We start from the raw sequence: 18,469 nt of genomic DNA, 5'->3' as shown, positions 1-18,469 counted from the left end.
CGATAGCTTGCAGCAGTTCCAGAATCTAAGAAAATAAATCAGTGGAGTGCCTAATATCCAATATGATGAAAAATGAAAAGGAAAACTAGATTCAAAGAGAGGTAATACAGACAGAAAAAAAGAGATAAAGGGAGGGGCAGTGAAAGCATGAGCTTGGTGTATATAAGAGAGCACAAGAAGAGAGCCTGTCAGAGTACTGTATGTTCCTCCCCCTTCCCTAATCAAGTCCTTACTCATAGACCAAACTCCCCCCTCTCATTCACTCACTCACTTGAGGCCAATCCGTCCTCTCTGTCTGTCTCTTTTTCACTCTCTCTCTCTCTCTGAAACAGAAGTCAGAGCTTTCCTCACTGACAGCCTCAAGTACTCACAGCACTTACTGAAGCTAGACAGAGAAACTGCAAACCAAAATTACACTGAGAAACTTTTTTCCCCTTTTTCTGTTTTTGCTTCAAATTAATTTTTCCAGAGTAAAAACAAAAAAAAGTTGATATATTTTCCAAAGGGATAAGCTTTTCACAGATATAGAAGGAAAATAGCAAGTCTATAAAACCCTGGTCTCAGGATGTCTGTGCATTTACTGAACGGATTTCTGCTGGTACTTTGCTGGATTACAGTCAGGAGTACACCAACTCCAGGATCTGAGGGACACAGTTCAGCCACTGACTGTCCATCATGCTCACTCTCTAGATTCCACAAGGATGCGCCCAGTTCTCAAAGTGACATGGTGGAGGCAGTAAAGAAGCACATTCTCAATATGCTGCACTTGAGGGACAGACCCAACATCACCCAGCCAGTGCCTAAAGCGGCACTTTTAAACGCCATCAAAAAAGTTCATGTGGGGAAAGTGGGAGACGATGGACAAGTGCAAATAGATGACGTTATTGCGCGGAGAGCAGAAATGAATGAAATATTGGAGCAAACTTCGGAAATCATCACATTTGCTGAAGCAGGTGAGTGCCAGACTTACAACTTTATAACACTATGTCATTGTCACATTTTAGGCTCATATATAAAGTAATAAGGTAGCAAGAGCTAGACATCACAATGCACTCACATAACTAAATGACAATAATGTATTTTTTGTTATTTAAATGGGTTATTGTAAAAGCTTGAAGAGAGATGAAGTACCAACTAATCAGCTCCTAACTGTCAGTTTTACAATATAAGACAGAAGCTGATTGGCTGCTACTTTATCTCTCATAATTTTATCTCTCTTTGAGCGCTGATAGATCCCCCCTCCTCCTTGCATGCAGTCTACATGTACTAAATTCACATAGAATAGGCTATCTCTGAGAATCTTTAACAGAGTGCAAGTGTGTGAGGGGGAGGGTACAGGCATTCTCCGAAACTCCATGAGAACCCCTGGTTAAGAAGAGTGCTAAATTTTTTTTGAACCCTCAGGGCACGTTATCATCCAGGCAAAGCATTACACAGCACAGTAACAACATTATATGGTAGCAATAGGTTTCAATATCAGTTAAGGGTTAATGATAACCTCAGGCATGAATAGTAGTGCACACAGAACCTAACTAATAAGCAGTGACAGGAGTTGAATCATAGCTGCCATGCCAGGTATCCAAGCAGTTATAACTGTGCACTTGCAGCGTTTACAGCTGGAAAATTAGGCAATTAGATCATTTCAAAGGTTGTTCTATATTCTGGTCCCAAAGTAGGAGTTATGCAATCTTAAAGTGCCCCATCCTTCTCACTCAAAGTCCTGACCCCTCCATGCAACACGCCAAGGTGCATCAGCCTCAGTGGAACAACCTTCTCCTGCACTCCTTCCAAACAGGCTTTAAAAAGATTCCAGAAATCCAGCAGCAAAATGCAGTTTAGAGTAAGTGTGTTTTGACATGAGTCCTCTCTCCCATTCATAAGAGTGAAAAAAAAAAGTTCAGCATGTTCTTCCACAGGCTGTGTTGAAAATTGTTTGCTGAAAACATAATACAGCAAGCAGAAGCTGCGAGACCACATCTTTTAAAGAAACAGTTTTTTTTTTATCTTGTCTCTAAGCCACTTTGAAAAGAATGCCATTGTTTAGTGCAGCGTATGGTAGGCAAAGTATGTGCGGGAAGTGGGAACTATAAGCATTTTTGTTTAAAGTGTGCTGCAGCAATATAAACAATTAAGACAGCACTCAGAGTTTCCAGTCTTAAAAAACCTGTTGACTCAGATGTTCTGTCTGCAAGAAATCCTTGCAGTATTTGCATGCTTTCAAATCAGACATTCCTGCCAGCCTTTTTGGTGAACACAACCATGAGACTGTGTTATCAAGCCTAAAAGTTAAAAGTCAAACTTCATATATGTATGTGTGTGTGTGTGTGTGTGTGTGTGTGTGTGTTGTGTGTGTGTGTGTGTGTGTGTGTGTGTGTGTGTGTGAATAAATGCAATTCACATCTGTGTAGGAGGTACCCAATACTGTACTGGAATGCTTTACAAAGCCATTTATAAGGGAACGAGTTAATGTATAATAAAGATGCATTTTCACTGCTTAAAATACCCAGATGCTTTGTGAGCCTCATTTTTATTGGCACATTGCATATTCTACCTACACAAGATAAATAAAAATATAATCCTTCTGGCTTTACAGCACTGAAGCCAATAATCATGCCTTTATGCCAATTTATCATGCATACAGTATGTTAATATATGTGCACATATTAAGTAGTTAATAATATATATTGGTGCAGCGCAGGAATTGGTTGCTATGTAAAGATTGCTGCCTGGGAAGTCATCTCGTTTAGAAGTCGAAATGACATTCCATTTGGTAGAAGCCCAGAGAGCACTAAATTGCTTGAAAACACATAAAGAGAGATTAAGCTGCATTTCAGACGTAATAAGCAAACACCTAATGGGCTGACTGATGTTGACCAACTATGTCATATCAATTAAAATCCTGCTGTGACTACAGTGCAGCTGGGCTATGATGTCAGTCTTTCAAGAAGCTCCTTTGCTTCTATTGGGCTCGTCTGCAACCCTACAGCAACCCTGTAAATTAAATGATCTAATCTAGATGGATTGCAATAGCTAAAACCATTTCTTTAGAATGGGTGGTTGCTCTGTTACACTGAAAGCGACCCAAAGTAAGACTGTGCACTGACTACACAAAGCAGGAGATGGAGCCTTAACAGAGTCAATCCAGGACAGGTGAATTCACCAAGACTAATGCATGCCTTCATATATTTCACTTGGTCAACTCTCATCAGTTGAGGACAAGGTTGCCATAAAGGGCTTAGAGAATTATTTACTGCTTCATTGGTTCCTAATGAACTAGCAAATGGTTTTTATCTTACAGTACACTGGCAGCTAAGTTCACATAGTTTTTACAACACACAAGGAGACAGGAAGGTTATTTATGGTCTAGAAAGAAGGTGGGGAATTAATATCTCCCAGAATCCGAAGTAGATTTTTCACATCACCCGTTATAGTTTGGTGTCAAATACATAGGGGCTATTTATCAACGCTTGCAGAGAGATAAATATGGTAAATTACCAACCATTTACCTCTTAACTGTCATTTTTGAAGCACAGCCTGTAAATACAAGGCATAAGCTTATTGGCTGGTACGTTATCTCTCACAGTTTTATTTCTGGCCCATCTTATATAAATACCTGCCGTAATAGTTTTTTTTTTTTTTTTTTAAACTCACAAATTCAGGACAAAAGTATGAAGCAATGCATTGAAAGCCAAAGTGCACATTTGCTGTTCAGGTCAACTGAAATCTGTCCATTCCTCTCCTATTTTGCATTACCAAACAGTATTCAGTTAACTGCTAACACCTGACATACTGCCAAATATGTATATCATTAGTCTGGCTAGCTGACAACACAGCAATTCAGCTAATTATTTGCATTGAATAATAGCTGTTTACCACATGTTCCATTAGGTAGAGAAAATTATAAATAATATTTGCACAGAATTTATCTTAGTAACGTATAACATATAAATATAAAACAGTAATCAACGGTTCACGCCAATTCATTATCGTATGATACAAATTTGAAGTTCTTTTAAACATGGCTTTATGCTTTGTTCTTGCTGTCTACCTTTCATCTAATGGAACATCTACATGCACAATGTGCTTTTGTTTGGCAAAATGTAAATAAATGCACTAATGTGCACAGGAAACTTTGCTGCTCTGTAAAACAGTAGTTTCATTTAAATGGCCACTAGAGGGCAGTGGTTACTGCAGTCTGCATTTCACAAGTGTCTTATAACTAAATACTTACTCTGCATAGTCCCTGAGGTAAAGTCTCATTGGGTATCTGTTTGTCCTATCCACTATTAAGGCCTGTTATATAAAAGAAACATCTTCCCTGCATTTCTTGAGAAATGAAAAGAGCAGGCACCATAGAGAGATGCTCAGTCAAATAAAACATATATATGATTGCACACGTGAAATCACAAACAATGCAGTTTTTCTCTGGACTAAACAGCTCTGATTTAATATATCCACAAGCTGACTTACTTGTGATTTAGGGCTCTATTCTACACGAGGACAAAAGCAGATTAGGTAGTTTTCTGCCTGTGATTTTCTCATTGACTGAAATTGCAATTAACAAGAGACAACGGTCAGATTTCTTCGTTGCGTATAATAATGTAGGCACATTCATCTTGGTGGATTTGAATCGTTCTGCAATCATTTACATCATATTGACAAAGGGCAAACAAGGGCAATATTTCAATAGGAGTAAGCTCTAAGAGGGTAGCATTTGTCAGATCATTCCCAACTGTTTGACTTAGGCAAGTGACAGAAGAGAGAGAAGTCAAAAGGAGCTGTTCTCTTTTGATGGGAAAATCGGGCAAAGCTTTTCTCATTTACTGATCTGGAACAAGCTTGCAGCTGAATAATAAAATGTGTTCTTTATTTATGACACTTTAGTTGCTAAGAATAAAATTTGAGTCCTGATAAGAACATTTTATTAGAAGAAATATATCTAGTTACATATTCTTCTTGAAAGAAACTGACAGTAGACAGGCACCGAAGGCAGTGTTCCCTCTAAGCTGTGCGCGTGTGCGCGCGCACACAACTCGATGAGCGTGCGCACAGACATTACAACAGAGCGCACAAAGCAGCAGTGGTCCTTTTTTCAGTTATGGACTCAATTCATGTGTGTTTCATCCATTAACTACATCGTGTGCTGTGTTTTGAATGTTTGGAATGTTTAATATCATTTTGAAGTAAAGTCAACACAAATGCTGAACGTCATTTCCCAGTTATATATAAGGTTGCACAGCCAAAATCTTTTGCCGCACACAGCCTTAGTAAAATTAGAGGGAACATTGACCGAAGGACTAATATTTTTTACAGTACTGTAACTGTTCGACTGCAGTTTAAGAACAGATGCTAATAAGTTCATTAAGAATAGGCTTCTACAGAAATGATCCAATGCATCTTTAAAAAAAAATTGCAATTTTTTTCAAATTTTAAAAAGAAAACTGACAAAATCCAATTGTGGCCCTGTGCCACGTTTATCATACCAAGAGCAAAGAGCCAACAGTATAGATAATGGTTTAATACACTAGTGAAAAATGAAGTACTGTAGATTGATAACCACAACACAAGGCTCCTATTAACCTTCCTGGTAATTATTTGCGTAGTAGTGTTATTATACTGTATGCATCCTGTTGAGTTCTGCTGTGTGGTGCAACAGAATCTCTTTTAGCAGGAAATCAAACTTCTGTGTTAGTTTATTTCTGGATAATTTAACTGTTGGTATGTTTATCAGCCAGGCGGCTATGTGTCATGCCAAGATGTCTTTTCACAGAAGTTAGGCATACAGAGTAAGTTATACAAATACTGTGTATGTAATATAACTCTCAAAGACTTACTCATAATATGCCAATATTTCTAACAAGGATCTCTTATATTGCTACTGTTAACAAAGCTTTATTTGGTTTGCCTATTATTTTACATACATACGTTATTTTGTAAGGTGTGCCTTTATTAAACTCATGTTGTTTTAAGAGATTTTGGCCAGCTATATGAATTTTTGACCTTCTGCACAAAGTAAACTTCTTACTTTTAGAAATATGTTCTCTCATTTAAAAGTCGAAAACAGACTATCTTTACTATCCCCAATACATAAACACCTCACCTTTTAGCACAGCCAAATGCTTGCATGCATCACAGGCCATTGTGAAACTGAGATGCATTGAAGATTCTGACTTTTGGGATACTGGTATCCTGACTTGTGGCCAGGAGACCAGTGCCAGGATCCCGACATCGATGGAGTTGGCATGCTGGGATTCCGATCATAAGTATCATGGGAAGGGCTAGGCTTAGAGGGTTTAAGCACTAACAGTAAGGCTATGTGTGTGTGTGGTGGGGGAGGGGGTGGGGGGTTAGACTGTGGCTGAAAGAAGGAAGGGATAGGGTTAGGAAGGGATAGGGTTAGGCACTTAAGGAGGAGTGTTAAGCTACAACAGGCATGTCCAAACTGTTGCCCTCCAGCTGTTGTGAAACTACAAATCCCATCATGCCTTGCCATAATTTTAGAATTCCCATAGCAAAGCAGTGGCAAGGCATAATGGGACTTGTAGTTTCACTACAGCTGGAGGGCCATGGTTTGGACATGCCTGGGCTACAAGGTTGGAAGGATATGTAGACCCTAGTCAGAGGATTATGGTTAGGCTGTGGGGATGTTAGGGGTAGGCTTGGGGGGAGCAGATGGTTATGGTAAGGCTGCAAGTAGGGAGGGTAAGGGTTAAGCACATAGAAGGGGGTTTAGGGTTAGGCTATGGTTAGGTACTAGCAGGAGGGTTTGGGTTAGGCTGTGGGGCAAGGGGAGTTTAGGGTTATGGTTGGTGGATGGACAGGGGCATGGTAAGTGTATTTACTGGACCCCTGTCTGTATTCCCAATATTGGTATTCGGACAACCAGTATCCTATCCGCCAGTCATCCATATGTATTGAGTAAATCTACCATATTATGAGCTGCTATTTGCTTGCACCAATTAGTAGGCATTGCCTTGATGGTCTTCATCAGAATAACAATTATCATTACTTAATATTATATTTGTCTAAGGAGCAATTTTGTCTCTAGCAGCAGAAAAAAATTACTGCAAAAAGAGAGAGGCAGCGATTTTCTAGAGATTTGAGTATGCACAGTAGAGTAGAGTATGTGCTGTAGAAAACACTTTCAGAACACATCACAAGCACAGTAAGCTCTGAAACAAGGGAAATATTGGCACTCACCTATTCAATACTGCCGTTAATGACTGCATTGAAGGGTGTCAGATCCGACTTTTGAAAAAGTTGGATCTGTTTTTTCGGAAACGGTCACAAATTGTTGGATTCACAGATGTTTTTCGACAATCTGCGTCTGTTTTGGCCGATCTGAGGACTTTCCAACACTCAACAGCCTGAATATCTGGTTGTTGAGTTACAGTCACATACATTATAAAACAGACACTCTAAATTTGTGGGGCTGTGCTACTTGTTAGCCATAATAATCCTCAAAAAACAAACAAATTTTTAATTCTGCTATAGTAAAACGAAGTCACCCTGTCCTGAAAATAATAATAAATTAATCAGTGTCAAAGAAATAGAGAAAAAAAAACTGGCAGAGGCACCAAAAACTAGTCTAGACATTAGAGTCATTACAGTGGAATCCATTTTCAGGCATATTACATATACATTATCACATACAGTACTAATAGGATATAATGTTGCAGTTGTTATCGCTGTAGCTTTTCTCCATCACTTCTGATATATTATCAAATAATAGCCAATGATATTGGCTTTTTTTCCCCAGTAACATCTGTGGGCCAGATAACCAGTGTTTAAGATCTAGGCTATCTTACAGATTTAAGTTGGACACACAGTATGTCTTTTTTTAAGTGCAAAAGTTGTAATGGGAACCAGTACTGACTGCGGGTTCTGCTGGTCAGAATCTCAAGTTAGAGTTGATATTAGGGGTATGGTTAAAATACTGAAATCCAATTCTGACCATCGTTACCACAACTGCCTGGGTTTCATACCCAACCCATTTGATTACAATTGGCTGATGATGCTGATAATATACAGTTAGAATTGATCTTTACTTGCACAATGCATTTTTTTTTTACAACTGGGTTTATTCAGAAATTACTTTAAGAAAAATATTGATTTCTAAAGTCAGCTTCCAACCATTATGCACACTTCTATAGCTGAAGGAAAGATATATATACAACAGGTGTCACATGCCAGCATAATATGCCTAAACATTAATCCTATGAAAATATTAATGTATGACTTCCCCTCTAGAGACTCAGCACCATAGTTGCAATGATCTTGCGGCCCTGTCAGTGGAACGATCCCTTTATTATGCTGCAAGAGACATGCCATGAAGATGCGCCATCTAAACAGGACACTGAAACCTTGACATTTTAAAAACAGCATTACATTTTATCTGTAACAGTTATCGGTATACAACATGTTTTGGCAGACACAAACACAGACTGTACTGTAGTAAGGCATCGACAATCTATAAACATTATACTAACTAATAATCATCACTTAAACTACTTAGTTAAAAAAACAGGGCACTGAGCATCTGCAATGCTGCTATATTTATACATTAAAAACACTTTCAACTTTCTAAAACTGTTACCTTCCCTGAATAAAATAATTCAGGTTATATTAAGAAACACTTAATTCGCTCATGATCAAATAACCCAGCAGAACCTATTACTCATATCACCCTCTGCCAAGAACATGGAGTCGTTATCAAGGGAACGCCCCCACATCATGATGTTCACGATCAGCTGCATTATGCCAGCAAGTGTATGCATAGGAGAGCACATCCCAAAGTATGCTGCCTCTGATTCTAGTTATTCCACAGCACATCTAGCTCTAGCTATTAATACAATGCACACACGCACATTGCATGAGAAACATAACTGCCAATGACAGAGCTTCCTATAAACAATTTATACATCTACAGTAGCTTAGGCATTATGCACAGACAAACTGATATCAGAAAGATATATACATGATGTAAGACAGATGAATACGAGAGACGGGTAGATATAATAGAAAAATACAAAAATAGATAATAGATCAATAGATGGATACATAGATTGACAGATAGATAGACAGATAGATAGATGTGCGTAATATAGGCATTATTACTCCCTTCTGGTAGCATGTGGTCTGTTTCCACTTTGTCTCTAGAAAGAGAACATAAGGGGGCCTCAATTCCCTGTAGTAAATTACTGTCTGTGAAAAAGGTTGGTATCTTTAGGCTTTAATGCTTGGGCTATTCAATTCTAGACCATCTTTCAACTGAGCCACTTGTTACTTATCACCTGTTGACTTAACCTATTAATTGACATTAAGCTGTGTTAACACAATGTTTTCAAGCAGAATCCATGAAAAGTTCACAGATTCTAGTGTTAAACGAGACACGGCACCATTCTTTGAGAATTTTTTTTTGTATCTGATCTGCTCAGAAACGTAAAATAAATTTTTTTAAAAGTAATGTCAGCGGGCTCACTTTGGGGCCAATTAAATACTGTAGCTCCAGGAGATCTAGCTGGCCTGCTGTAATTACAGCTGCTAATTGGATTGCCCCCATACTGCAGAAAGAACATGGCAATGGCATCATGTTTATTCTCCTTTAGTTTTGCCTCAGTGAGAAAACAGTGTAAAGTAGCATTAATGTGCCATATATATGGGACAGTAGTATTTTGAAGACCGCGTAATCAGGGTTGTATGAAAATATCCACCAGGTGGTGCCAAATTCCACTTGCATATATATTTTGTGACTGCTCTAAACAAAAGTGCCCCATCTGCATTTGATAAAGTTGAATATGTAATATGAATGCAAATATCTCTAAACGTTTTCCCAATTTTCAGAATTCTTAGATCAGTTTTGATTTTTTAAACTGTTATTATGACATAATTATGAAATAAGAAATTCTGATACATCTGTGCTAGAATAAAGCTATTCTATTGTTCGCAGAGAAACAGTATCCATCCTTTAGGTCCTAACCTTCTGTAATCTAGCAACACAAAATCTGCTATGTTGCAGGAATCTTGAATGAGTTCAAAAATAAAAAGCATTGAATAATACATATTTCTTGGCTATGCTGAGGAAAAATAATCCATTTTAATTTCACAGTTGTGCAAATGAAATCATAGTTTAATTATAAATATTTTTTTTATGTGAGTAACTTGAGTAAAGCCATATTTTCCCAGAGGGATCTCTGAAAAATGTGTTAAAAGTCTACCGGCAGTTTGGAAGAGATTGGCACAGTGTTTCAAATGTTCTGTTTTTCATACATGAGGTTTATGGAAAATCTATAGGATGTGATATTAACAGTTACAAATCAGTTTATTAACATAATTGTCTTATTTTATTGTTATTTCAATATGCAGGGCCCTCAAAGAAAATTCTTCACTTTGAAATTTCCAAAGAAGGCAGTGATTTATTGATAATCAAGGAAGCAGAACTTTGGCTCTTCCTAAAACTGTCTAAAGCCAACCGAAGTCGGACGAGACTGACAATTCGACTGTATCATCAGCAGCGAGGCCAGAAGGAGAACAGAGGATTTGATGGAAACAAGAATGAACTCTTGATTGCTGAGAAAGTGGTGGACACAAAGAAAAGTGGCTGGCACACATTTCCCATATCTGGGAGTATTCAACGTTTACTGAATCTTGGCAAATCATCTATGGATATTCGAATAGCTTGTGATAAGTGTCAAGATACAGGGGCAACCCCTGTCTTGCTTGGGAAACGGAAAAGAAAAGATGACGAGGACAAAGAAGCAGGAACAACTGTAGGTGAAGAAGAGAAAGAGCAGTCACATAGACCTTTCTTAATGATTGTGGCTCAACAGTCCGATGATCACCCTCACAGAAGGAGAAAACGTGGCTTAGAATGTGACGGCAAAGTCAGCAACTGCTGCAAAAAGCATTTTTACGTCAGTTTCAAGGAGATAGGCTGGAGCGACTGGATCATAGCACCTCCTGGCTACCATGCCAACTACTGCGAAGGGGATTGCCCCAACCACATTGCAGGGACATCTGGGGCTTCTCTCTCTTTTCATTCCACAGTAATCCACCAGTATCGAGTTAAAGGCCATAGTCCATTCAACAGCATTAAATCATGCTGTGTTCCATCCAAGTTGAGAGCTATGTCAATGCTCTATTATGATGATGCACAAAATATAATTAAGAAGGATATACAGAATATGATTGTGGAAGAGTGTGGTTGCTCATAAAACGAACACATACTGAAGCAGTATCAATTATATAATACACTAATCAATAAAAATGTAAATGACTTGCAATTGAGCAGTGATCAACGGGAGAAGAAACTAGATACAAAGGAAGAACAAGTTCTAAACCTGCAGCAATCACTATAAGGAAAGAACAATTCCAGCTCTTATAGTAAGGAGTGAGAGTACCATTCTGACAGGCACAAGAACACATCTGTATATCTATATATACACCATATTCACTGTTTGTGTAAATGTATTTGCATTTACACTTGTCTGTATAAATAGATATGCAGAGATCCATAGCACCACGTTAAGCCTTCCCTGTTTTACAACAGTCTCTAAATGGCGCGGATGGCTCATGTTCTTCCTCTGCACTATTACTGCATAACAAACAGATGAAATCATACAAAGTTAAATTTCGCTAAGGTGCTTAAGATCTTAGAACTATGCAACTTATGGGGTTTGAAACTGTTTACCCGAAAAAAAAAAAAAAAAAAAAGAAAGGAGAGACTTTTCAGTGGAAGTAACAGGTTTAATATTTTTGTTCTTTCATGAAAGATACTTGAAAGGAACATGTTGGTTCAGATACTGGAACCAAACATTTCTATATTTTGTACAAAAAAAATGTTTCCTTTTTTTATTTGCACTACAACAGTATTTGACATGTTTAATATCATTATTTAACAAGTATTTTCAAGAGAGGTTTTAAGAGCTGCACTTAACATGAGCTAGATCAAACTGCTACAGCACACATCAAAAATAGCTATTTTTATGACTATTTTCAATATTTTTTCTACCGTAAATGAGACACTTACACCAAAGACATGTGTGAAGATTTAAGTCTGCCTGTGGTGGATAATCACTGAGCAAATGGGAGGGAAGAATATAAAGGATTGAGTGTAAATGAAAATGTATTGAAGCCAAAATTGTATATTTTATTTACATTCATTAATGGGTAATTGTGCTGCTTTAAGACAGCTTTTTGTTTCCTTTGAAAAAGGCACTTCGGCAACTTATCTCTAATACATTTTTTTTTTCTTTTGGTTTCCCATTCTACTTATGGGTTAACTGAATTATTAAACATATGCGACAATAAGACTTGGATTTTCTAAATGAAGACCTGTCTGAAATGACATTATTTCTGAGAATAATGCAAGCTTCATACTGTGCAGCATAGAACGTAGAACTCATTGGCCTGCAATCTATTCCCAAAGTCAGAAAACTGGTGCACAAGTAAGCAAAGAATTGGAAAAACTACTGTAACCCCTAGCAACCAACTAGACATTTGCGTAACTTTGCTATAAAATGACAAGTTGCTAGGGACTACAGCTAGGTCACAGGGAATGCATTTAATTCAATCAAAAAGTCAAACAGAAAAAAAATCATGTCATTGAGGTGGAACAAGAAAAATATCATTATTCCTCATTCTATGGAATGATTGGTCTTCACAACAATTCATTATGTGTTTTTGTCTAAGTATGTGTATGTATAATAAGGTGCAAAATATCTTTTTTCTTTCATGTATTATTAGCAAAATACATGCTTCTATTTTCTAATTTATTCCACAGTATTTAGCTTGCATTGTAAGGCAACTGTTTTATTCATGTATTTGCATTTTATACGGATACATTTCTGACCTGTTTGCAGTTTGCAAAAAGAGAAAAAAATAAAAGGCTAAAAATATAATAAATAGTAGAACATAGTGTACAACTTTTACACTATTGTATATAACTAGTTTTCAAATGGGAAATTTGTGACCACAAAATAAAACTACAGAGATACAGTAAGAAAACAGAAAAATATACAGTACAGTACATTATTGAAAATTCTTATGGGATATTTCTCTGGGACTACCATTTTAAGCATTTTGTACAATTTTTCAAACATTTTAATGCTTTAAAAAGTTATTTTTAATCTCTCTTGACACTATTAGATAACTTCAACTGCGCCCTACATAGTTAGAATGGTGATTGTTTTATAATAATGACATTTTTAGATATATTAAAGTATATTTTTTCTACTTGGGACCACCCATCATAGAATTACTATTAAAAAGACACTGCCTATCCATCAATACATCTTCTACTGAATAACAGAATACATAGTTAAAAGAGACTAGGATAGATGTACGGTTATGTGTTTATTCATTCCATTATATTCAAGATATACTAAAAATGTTTTTGTACATGGGAAGGGAGGCCTAAACAATTTTAATTTAATTGTTTATGGAATCCAGTAAGCAAAATTATAGTTTTCTTTAAATAAGTGCAATTTGCCAATACACTTTTACTCAAATTGTGTAAAAAAAAATGATTTTTTCACTAATTAATACACTTCCTGAGTGCCTCTTATAACACTACATTGATATTTTGCCTGTGTCATATTCTTTTATGAATATTTTATCACAGTATTTTAGAAAAGATCAAACTATAACACAATCTTCAAGAAGCAAAACAAAATATATGTTGCCTATCCCTTTTTAAATGTTTATTTAATTTGAAAATTAAACATCTACTGATTTTGTTATACCAATTGTTTAGGTGGAGCTTGCAGCCTGAATATATTTCATATATGAGCTCAGAATGAGTAGACTTTGCATTTAAAAGTGTTGCTTTAACTTTATAAATCTGTAGAAAGAGAGAGAGAGGCCAGAGGATAAATGGTCAGTGGAAACGTTATCCATGCTGGCTTTCCTGTGAACTCTTTAGTTCACTGGGGCATTGTAATATTTGTATCCTGCAGTGGTTCTTTCCAGATCATTCCTTCATTATATTCACATTCATTGTAAAATTTGTTAAATATTATAGCAATTATCATATTTATTGAGTCCCCTTATTTTAAAACTGCAACTTTTTGATATGGCATTGCCAAGATGAAAAAGGAACCACTTATTATTTGAAAGTGACATGTAGGCTTTCTCGTGAAGTATTGTAAGAAAGACATGTATCAGTGTTTAACCTGTGCTTTGTAATTAGTGGTCATAAAGAGCACTAGTTTCTAAAAAGGTAGATAAAAATAACACACTGCTTTAATTGGATGTTTACTACATGAACTAGCCACTATGGAGACAGCAGTAGAAAGCAATCCTTGTTTTGCTTAGTAACACGTTAATCAAAAGAATAATGATATCCATGTTAGGGAAAGAATGATCAGATGAAGATAAAATTATAAACGGATTTGAGAGGGAATATTGTTGTTTCCCATTCAAAACAAACATTCAAGTTCCCCATGTCTTTAATAATTTATGACAAAAGTATAGGAAATCTATATGATAAGATGAGATAAATATGGGATGGTAATCAGGGCTGACCACTGCTAAACAGCACACAGGACAATTTAGTTTAATGAAATCTGCATGTCCTCAAATAGCAATAGAAATTGCTACCATATTTAACTCGTTTTTGTAGGCCATGATACACTGAAGACAAACCCCCATTTAGCTATACAAAAAAAATGTACTGGTAAATGTTACCACATTTTTTTTGAAGCATAGGTCTATCTTTCTTTATCCCTAAATGTGCTTTTCATCATTAAGTATTTGTTTAGAAAAAACGTTTCAGTCAATTTGATGTTTTCTTAGAATTCATTTTAAAAGCAGCTTCTCTCAAAGTTATTTTTGGATTCCTATCTGTTTTACTAAATTATAGTTTTTGATTTGTACGTATATTTCATACATAAATTTCAAATAATATTTTCCATAAATTAGACTAGTAGTAGTAGTACGTTTACTACAAACCATGAAATATTTATTATAGATATGGAATTAATATTGACTGAACATGTAAAATAGATATAATGGTCTAATGTGGGTAGAAATGAAAATAGCTTTCTTTTTAAAGCTTTGAAGAAGGTTTTGCATCTGTGTCAAATTCCATGAATAAGTACATTTTCAATGAAAACGATAAAATTATAAAGAAACATCTCAGATTACAATATGTTACAAATGAAGGTCAGAATAAAAAATAGAGGTTCCTGAATTTTCATTTTATTTAATCATAAAGTCTCAAAAATCCCATTTGACATAAAAAGTACAAGCCTCGGTATTAACTAGCCTCTGTATTAACTAGCCTCTGTAGTAATGAAGACTAATCAACTTTCAACCCATTTCAATATCAACTCAAAAAGATAATTTATTATTTTAGGTTGCTTTTTTTAAAAGCTTATTTATTTTGTAAAATAAAGAACACAACATGGTAATTCCCTAAACTATTCCTTACTTCTTTATATATAGTTATAGCGACCAACTCATTCTCAAAAAAACTTTTTTTTGCATTCCACTTTCTTTTATTATTGCTTTAACCTATGTCCATTCTGCTATATGTAATTAAAGTTGTTAATTTATATGAGAATATTTTCAACTATGTCAATGGTTTCTTAATATTTATTGTGTAAAAGGACTGGTATTTTTTTTATTTACGGTTTGTTGAAAGAGATGTTTGCATTTGTTTATAGTAGATATTATTTATTTTGACAGCATTCCATTCAATATGATTTACATGTGGACGGTATGCTAGCTGTACAATTTAGTGGGAAATACTCAACAGCTCCTTGTAGATTTTAGGATTTATGATTTTTTTAAAATACATTTGGATTATTTTTTTTCATCCTTTTTAAAAACTTTCTTTAAAGATTCACCATGCACACAGGTGATTGTCCTCGTAATGCCTGACAATGTTGTTAAAAAGGATGATTAAAAAAATAAGCAAGACTCCTGTAATAAGGTCATTTCTTTATGTACATGCAAGATGTTTGGGTCAGATATAGTTTTATCTTGATCTTTTGTATTCTTGCCCTTTGAAAACATCAAAATGAAACAACTTAAGTGAACTAAATAAAGGGAGTTTACTGAGAAACTTGCGTTTGTCACTGTGTGTTTTTGTTATGTTGGGATATTTATGGGATGGGATGAAATGGAAAGGAAATCCTATACATAGGTCCACTGTGCTATTTCAATATTGTTTTCTAAGGAGGGGCGGTCCAGTTGAAAGATAATTACTCTGTCACAGCCCTTTAGACACATGAAATTAAGTTTCATTCTCAAACATAAACTCATTTAGCTAAAACAAAATCATGCAAAACAATAAAACAAAAACATGACATTTGAAGTAATGCTGCTTTCCCACTGCAGACCCGTTTTAAGTTACAGGTAATCTTTAACGGTATTTAGCATTCCCACTGCAGCAGATTACAGTTTTAAATGCCATTTAAGTACCATTCCCATTGCAGGTAAAACGTTTTAGCTCTTCAAAACGTTTTTACAGCACAAATGAGTGCCTGTGACTTTAATGGGCTTTTCAGGGTTGTGGGGAGTGTCACAACACAGGCAACAACCAATCGCTTGAATTGTAGCCTGTTTACATTAAGAATACCGTTTAAGATGCATTCCCATTGCCTCTTAAACGTTAGATTACCGTTTAAAACACTGCTTTGAAAACAAGTTGAAATACCGTTTAACTTTAAACGGTATTTCAACTCTGGCGCTTTCCCACTGCAGCCTTAAACGGTATTTTGCCCTCAAATATCGGCAATATACCGTTTTAAGGCTGCAGTGGGAAAGGGGCATAACTCACAATGGAAACGTAAACTTAAAGGAAAATGTCTAAGAATTAAGACAAATACTGTAGGTATAAAAAAAATATACGACCTTGCATGGAAAGATGGATAGAGACTACATTTACGAGGTGCAGCTATTACAATAAAGAGGCTGATGCTATAATTTACTTTAATTATATGAAATACATTTTAACTCCCCTTCTGCATTCACACACCACTTCATTGAAGATAAAACCAATTTCCCACCACTTTAGCCTATTTCTTCTGATTCTTTCTCACATTTTTTTTAGTAATGTTGATTAACTGTTGGGGCTTCTGGTACCCAGTCTGAAAAATAACATCCTTGATATCAAAGAAAACAATTAACATGGCTTTGAATTTGACTTGCTTTTAGTTGTGTCTTCATAGTTGCGAATGCATGCCATGGGATAGCAGGAGCCTGTGTACACACACACACTATCCATCACTGGAGACTGGTGCTATTTTGTGTGGCATGCATAACGGTAGCACCATGAAATGCTCCATACCACAGCAAAAAACTAAGAGCACACATCTGTACTTCATTCTTGGTAATAAAGGTATTTCCAGTGCAGAGAATGGTATTATGTCTCAGGATTATACCAGAAAATCATTATTTTATCACAGTTAATAACTTATTCTAAAAAATGTGAATCTGCTTTGTTCCAAAATGTTGTTACATTTGTCGTTACATATACACTTTCAATTTCCTATCTGCTCGGCAGCCATCTTAGCACAAACTTTTGTCATGTGATCGTACTACAAAACTTTCTTAACAGTTTCTTTGTCAATGTTTAACATTTTTGCTATCACTAGGATGCTGAGTCGATGGCATTTTTAACTATTTCCTCATGACCTTCCCAGGACAATCATCATCCTTGACATTCTAATGACTGTCAAAATGGGGTACATTTACTTAAGCTTCTAAAAATGAAAATACGTGGTATTGCACATAGCAACCAATCAGATTATGTTTATTAAATGAAAAAAAGAATATAACCCTTGGCGCAAATGAGGGCTGCCCTTAACCAAACTGAGAGTTACCTTACCAGTAGAGAATAAACAGTAGTAAATAGATAGGCAGGAAAAAGCGCCCAATAGTTAGGTATAAAATAATAACGTGATCTTACTATTTAGGTATATCAAATACGCCTCTTATAGTCCCAAATGTATGGTTCAACAACGTCCAGAATGGGTAATTCTTGTATTCCTCTCCATCAAGGTCATGAAATAAAATACAAAAACATACAATGTGTAGTCTCGTTTATGCAGCAAACTACTACGGGGATCCCCAAGGAAGTATTTAGTCCTTAATGTAGTTCTTCCTTCTCCCACCAGTGTTCGTTCAGATCAAAAAGGTATAGGTTCACCACGTGTCACCCACAGTATACTATTCTTACATGTATGCTTACATGTAGGAAACACCGTCTAAGCATATAAAGGTTTCTTTGCTCTGATATGCGTACGAGTATGCTTACTTGTAAAGTATGTGACTCCTCCTATCGGGGTATCTTTATACAAACTCCTCAAACAGGATAATGGTCCAAAAAGTGTGATTTATTGATAAAAAGGTAGGTATCTTTCATAAAACATGGTTTACAGAAGTCCAAAATAAAACAGAAACTACATCCACTGGCACTTTCACTGGGAACCCAGATGTAATTAGAGGCCTCAGAATGCTCACC

At 36.0% G+C, this 18,469-nt stretch overlaps 1 protein-coding gene across 1 annotated transcript; it reads left to right on the top strand.

Moving 5' to 3' along the window:
• The first annotated feature begins 203 nt into the window (after positions 1 to 203).
• INHBA (inhibin subunit beta A) lies at positions 204 to 16,066 on the top strand. Its single transcript, XM_083188513.1, has 2 exons — positions 204 to 953; positions 10,366 to 16,066. The coding sequence occupies exons 1-2, from the start codon at positions 566 to 568 to the stop codon at positions 11,211 to 11,213; spliced, it is 1,236 nt and encodes a 411-aa protein (XP_083044639.1). The 5' UTR covers positions 204 to 565; the 3' UTR covers positions 11,214 to 16,066.
• Positions 16,067 to 18,469: the final 2,403 nt, after the last annotated feature.

The sequence above is a fragment of the Crinia signifera genome, chromosome 5 (assembly GCF_055691185.1).
Source record: "Crinia signifera chromosome 5, ASM5569118v1, whole genome shotgun sequence".
Classification (NCBI taxonomy): domain Eukaryota; kingdom Metazoa; phylum Chordata; class Amphibia; order Anura; family Myobatrachidae; genus Crinia; species Crinia signifera.
Note: the sequence above shows the minus strand (reverse complement) of the source record. Positions and strands in the feature narration are given on the sequence as shown.

Coding starts and splice junctions, on each gene's coding strand:
- INHBA (XM_083188513.1), top strand. CDS start 566: ATGTCTGTGCATTTACTGAACGGATTTCTGCTGGTACTTTGCTGGATT. Junction 954..10,365: donor CATCACATTTGCTGAAGCAG/GTGAGTGCCAGA, acceptor TTCAATATGCAG/GGCCCTCAAAGAAAATTCTT.